This window comes from Tupaia chinensis, unplaced genomic scaffold (assembly GCF_000334495.1).
Source record: "Tupaia chinensis unplaced genomic scaffold, TupChi_1.0 Scaffold144378_1, whole genome shotgun sequence".
In the NCBI taxonomy this organism is placed as follows: Eukaryota; Metazoa; Chordata; class Mammalia; order Scandentia; family Tupaiidae; genus Tupaia; species Tupaia belangeri.
The window spans coordinates 1,933,334-1,939,333 of NW_006204238.1; the positions used below are offsets into that span (position 1 = coordinate 1,933,334).

The window sequence follows — 6,000 nt, forward strand, 5'->3', positions numbered from 1 at the left end:
TTCAGTAATTTATATATAGTTATTTGTTAACATATAGTAAAGATATGTAATTATGTCTGAGTATAAAACTTTTATTTTTTCACTTATATTTTATTTTGGACGGTTAGGAATAATAATAATGACTGTCACTTACTGATTGTTTACTGTATGCCAAAAACTAGGAATAATATTAAAAATAGGGACCAACAGATGGTGTAATGCTTATGTCACTGGACTCCCACATGGCTGATTGTGTTCAAGTCCCAGACCTGGAGGCTTGAAACTCAAGTTGGGCACATGTGTGTGTGTGCCTAAAATCACAAGAGGAGAATAGAGGAGAAGGGATTGCAGCGTGACCATTTCCCCAGTGGGTGAATTTCTTGCTTTCTGTCTCTCTCTCTCTCTCTGGTGTGCACACTCATCCTAAACAAAAAAAAAAAACTCTGGGAAAAATAAATTGGGACTGGTCCCATGGCTTGATGGTGGAGGGTGCCAGATCCCACATGACCAACCACTTAGTTCTATTCCCAGCCCTGGCATCTTGAGAAACACCAGGTTTGTGTGTGCATGGGTGCCCAAGGTCCTAAGAGGATGGGAGATAGAGGAGAAAGGATTGTGGCATTGCTGTACCTCACTGTGTGTAGGAGGGTTCTCTCTCCCTCTCCTGTTATCTCTCTGTCTCTTTTACCTCTCCCTGAAGGACACGTATACCCTCCTACTTATGAATTAAATAAATACATTAAAAATATTTAGAGACCAGCAGATGGCATACAGAATTGCTTGATTCCTACATAATCAACCGTGGTTCGAATCCCAGACCCTGTGGCTTAAAACTTGCCAGGCACGTGTGCATGCCTGTCCAAGATCCTGAAAGGAGAATGGAGGAGAAGGGATTACAGCCTTGCCACCCCCGGGGGAGGGGTGATTTTTTTTGTTTTCTGTGTCTCTGGCAAGTGTATGTGCCCTATAGCAAAAATATCTCTCTCTGAAAAAAAAAATTAGTAATTGTATGACATGGGTACCCACTGAACAAAATGAATGTACAACCAATCAGAGCAGATTTATTGGCTGGGTTTTAACCTTTTTTTTTTTTTTTTTTCTCAAGTATATTTATTTGTTTCTTCTATGAGAGAGACAGATAGGTACCCCCAACAATCTTCATGCCACCATTTATCTCCAGCCTCGGGCAGCCATAATCATGGGCATGGTGCACAGGGAGACATCAGGACACATACCTGGGACCTTCCCATATGGCTTCAGCATCACAGTGTTGCATTACTGCTATGCCTTTGTGGCTAGCTATTGGTCCCTTTTAACAGGCAAGGAAGTTACCATCTCAGATTTGTCTATGGAAATTTTCTAAGTGGCAAAATCAGAATTTGAACCTGGTCTGTCTGATTCTGAAGAATGTGTCTTTTTAACTACTTTCTAGTACCTTTCTGTGCTATCAGGATATTTACCTGTCGACTGAATAACTTTTCTATTCTATAGTTTTGTGACAAAGGAACCATAAAAAAGTATAAGTTTTAACAGTCTAGAAGTCATTTTCTGGTATGTGTCTTTTGAGCTTTGTTCATTGAACTACATTGCTTACTTTTGATGCCCCAGTAGGATTGTTAGCTAGTCTAATTCTAGAAGGGAAACTTTTCTTTTTTTTTTTTTTTTTTTTTGGGGGTGAGGTCTTTGCTATAGGGCACATGCACTCACCAGAAAGACAGAGGGAGACAGAGAGACAGAAGGCGAGAAATCACCCCCCAGGGGGGATGGCTACACCGCAATCCCTTCTCCATTCTCCTCTCAGGACCTTGGGCACACACACACGCACACAAGCAACCAGGTCCGGGACTCGAATTGTGGTCGACTACATGGGAGTCCAGCAACATAGCCATTATGCCATCTACTGATCCCCCGGAAATTTTTCTAAACTGAGCATTCTTGCAAACAAGTTTTGCCATCAGTAAATAGTGCCCTTAATTTTAGTATCCTAATATCTGTATACATAGGGTAGCTCTGTAAATTTAAGAGGCGTTCTTGATAATAGTTTTTGTAAATTTAAGGTTTTTAATTTAAGGAAGTTGAAATGCTATATTATTAGGAAAATTATTTGATTTAAAGACTGCTAGGACTAGCAGATGGCATAATGGTTATGTCGCTGGACTCCCACTTAGTCTACTGTGATTCAAGTCCCAGACCTGGTGACTTGGAGCTCATGCTGTGCACGTGTGCATATGTGCCCAAGATTCCTAGAGGTGAATGGAGGAGAAGGGATTGCAGTGTGGCCATCTTCCTTGGTGGTGATTTCTCGCTTTCTGTCTCTCTTTCTGTCTTTCCAAAAAGTATAGCAAAAATCTCTCTTTAAAAAGTAGCTAAGGTACTGGATTCTTACGTGGCCAACCATGGTTCAAGCCCATACTCAGTAGCTTGAAAATCACTCCAGGTGCATGTGCATGTTTGTCCAAAATCCCAAGAAGAGAATTGAAAAGGGATTGTGTCATGACTATCCTTCCTGTGGGGTGATTTCTCAGTTTCCCTCCTTCTCTCTCTCTCCAGCAAATGCACACACCCTATGGCAAGAACTTGAGGAAAAAGTTAGGTAACACCTACTAGTTATATAAAAAGACACAATAGGTACTGTTACTTGTTATGATATGAGTCTCATTGGTATTTGTGAGGACCAATTTACTTTTGAGTAATTCAACTTTTAAAAATGTTACTCTTTAAGTCACCTGGAATTTATTTTAGTGTATAGTGTGCCAGATTCTATCTACCGTAGGTATCTTATACATATTATCATATTAGTCTATGTGATAACCCTCTGAAAGAGCATTTTCCAAATGTTGTTCAGTAATTCCAGTACCATTTATAAAATAAGTCTCACTTTTTCCTCTCGCTATGAAAAGCTGTGTTGTCACGTAACATTTTAAGACATTATTGAGTCTGATTTTGTAATTCTATGTTGTTCTGTTATTACTTTTTTTGTTAGTTTCATACTATTTAAGCTATGATTTCTTTAATATATGTATAGTACATTGTAGCTCTCCTTTTTTCCAATGGTGTATGACATATTTTCTTCCTAAGAGAGATAATATTAAATAGTTTGGAAAACCATATATAGCTGGAATCTGTGCTCCATCTTTCATTCTCTCAAGGTGGTAAAAACATAACCAAACATTTAAGAGTTTTCCACAATAGGTAAGTATCAAATGTGTAGAAAAATTGGACTGTTAAGAAAAAATACTCACTATCTCTATTTTCCCCTCTTTAATTCAGCGTATCTTCATTGACCTCTTAGAAGTGAGATGGCCCAGTCTTAATGCAGATGATAACATGATATGTTTGGACAATGGCACTGTGAGGGTAACATCTTTGGATGGGCATGCATATCTTTGCCTGCCCAAATCTCAGCATGAATTTACGGTACATTTTCTGTGTAAAGTTAGTCAGAAGCAAGATTCCTCTGTAGTATTGTCAGAAAAAAATAATCAAGAGCAAGAAGACCAACTAGTTCAAAAGGCCGGCAAAATCTGTACATGTGGAAGTTTATCAGGACAGAGACTGAAGAGTAATGAAAATGGACTTTATTGCCAGATTATGAAATCTAAAGGATCTTTAGAGAAGACAAGTTGTGCAAGTGGAACCGAAGGAAAGGAAGAACTGCCTTCACCTGCCACATGTGTATACACCTGGGTAAAGCAATGCTGGTCGGTGACCTCCTGTCCAGAGGAATGGAAATACCCTTTGTCTTTAGCGCTTCATTTTCATAATAAAATGTACAGTATATGTAAAATTGATGCAGATATCACCCAGACTAGAATTTTAACTTCTGATGTTTCAGAGGAAAGAGGAAACGAAGTTTCTGCTCTTCCCAGGGCCCTGTTCCTCAGCTGTCCTGTCCCACACCTGCACAGGTAATGGAAGAACAGCTTATTGGTCATAAAACTTTTGTCAAAACCAGTCTTTACCTAAAGATAATTTTCTTTCTAAATCATGTGATACCATTCATAAGAAAAATTATTTTGTTGATCCAAAACTTTGCTTTTAATTTATTGTAATTAATTCCCTTAGCAGATTTGTTGTTTATGATTCTGACTATCCATGCTGCACTAGATTTTGTTAGCACAGTGACTGTAGAGATAACTAAAGCATAGCCCCTGCTTTCTAGCAACTCAGAGCCTGTGATGATCACTGTCCCTAACGGATTATTAAAGTGTGGAAAATATTGGGACAGGAATCCACACAGAGCTCAGTGGGAGTGAATATAGACAGGCACCTACTGCTGCTTACTGGAGCCAGTGACCTCACTTGCTGAAGCATGGATCTGACAAGGTTATGATCATGGCTTCTTTCTTACATAACTAGCCTCAGAGGCTAGCTATGTCTTTGATTAACTAACTGTAAATATGTTTTTTGCTTTTTTTTTTTCTCTTTTCTAGAGGGCGGTCACTCGCCAGAGCTCAGGGGAGAAACCCTCCCCCCGCCCCCCATGGGGAATAATCATGCCACAGTCCCTTCTCTATCTCTCCCTCCTTTTAGGATTTTGTCAAAGCGTGTGTGTGCTTGCCAGAGTTAGGTGGAAAGAGAAAGAGGGAAAGTGAAAAAGCACTCCTCATCGGGGATGGTCACACCATAATCCCTTCTCCAACTGTCCCTCCTTTTGGAATTTTGGGCATGCATGTACATGTACTCAGCTTATTTTTCAAAATACCAGGTCTAGGACTCAAACTGTACAGTTGGCTATATGGGATCTAGCTACCTTAACCACACCACTGACTAGTGCCATTGTGTCTATTTTCAAAAGGGGTAAACATGGGGAGGCTCTGAATGGCTAGGTATAAATAATTTTATCTCCATTAAGAGATTAATAACTTAATTGTGGATTTATTACATGAGCTTTATATAAGTAGTACAGTACTCCTGATAATAACTAACACTTAAAATTTGCCTGTGTGTCAAGCACTGTTGTGCTTTACTTATTTGCTTTCGTAGTAACCCCATGAGGTAAATACTGTTAATCATCCCTGTTTTGCAGAGGAACTTGAGACAGAAATTTTAAATAACTTGAGCAAAGTCACCCACATAATACTTGCAGAATAGGGTTTTAATCTCAGATCATCTTTGAATTCATATTTGTTAACTTAAAACAACTTGAGAGGGGACCAGCAGAAGGCCCCAATGTAACTGCTACAGTTAAATTGCTGGACTCCTTCCATGTGGCTGACTACAGTTTGAGTCCTGGACCCAGCAGCTTGAAACTCACGCAGAAGCTTGTGCATGCATGCCCAAGATCCCAGGAGGAAAATGGAGAAGAGAACATGGCATGGCCATCCCCCCATGAGGGGAGGGGATGATTTCTCACTTTCCCTCTCACTGTCTCTGTCTGTCTCTCTGGTGAGAGCACATGCCTAAAGGCAAAACCCTGAAAAAAAATAAAAATAAAAAATAAGACATAGGATGACAGGCTTGTCATGGTTATCTAATTAAGACTGGAAAAATCCAGTATGAATACATACCCAAATACTGATTTTTGCTTTATATATATATATATTTTTTTTTTTGAGAGAGAGTTTTTGCCTCTCAAAGGCACATGTGCTCACCAGAAAGACAGAGAGAGAGACAGAAAGCAAGAAATCACCCTCTGGCAGGATGGCCACAGTGCAATCCCTTCTCCTCTCGGGATCTTGGGCATGTACGCACATGCGCCCAGTGTGAGTTTAAGCCACCGGGTCCAGGATTCAAACCATGGTTGACTACATGAGTGTCCAGCGATGTAGCCATTACACCATCTGCTGGTCCCAATTTTTGCTTTATACTTCTAAATTAATAATTTTTCAATAACTTACTGGCTTTGGGTTGAAGTCCATTATACTTAAGTGGTTCAACATGTCTTTCATCTGGTTCCTTTATCTCTAATTTTCAACTTCCTCACTTCTCTTGCTCTTGCCCTCTCTTCTCTCGCTGAATTGACCTTTTTTCAATCCATGGGATGTTTGCTCAAGCTCTTTTACCACCACACCTACTCTT

General features: G+C 39.8%; 1 protein-coding gene across 1 annotated transcript in view; it reads left to right on the forward strand.

Moving 5' to 3' along the window:
* The window catches only part of CUNH5orf34 (chromosome unknown C5orf34 homolog), a 30,721-nt gene that overhangs the window by 5,294 nt on the left and 19,427 nt on the right, over window positions 1-6,000 (forward strand). Inside the window, exon 4 of the mRNA XM_006166946.3 lies at window positions 3,250-3,887. Within this exon, the coding sequence (XP_006167008.1) occupies window positions 3,250-3,887 (638 nt within the window). The remainder of the gene's footprint in view (window positions 1-3,249; window positions 3,888-6,000) is intronic.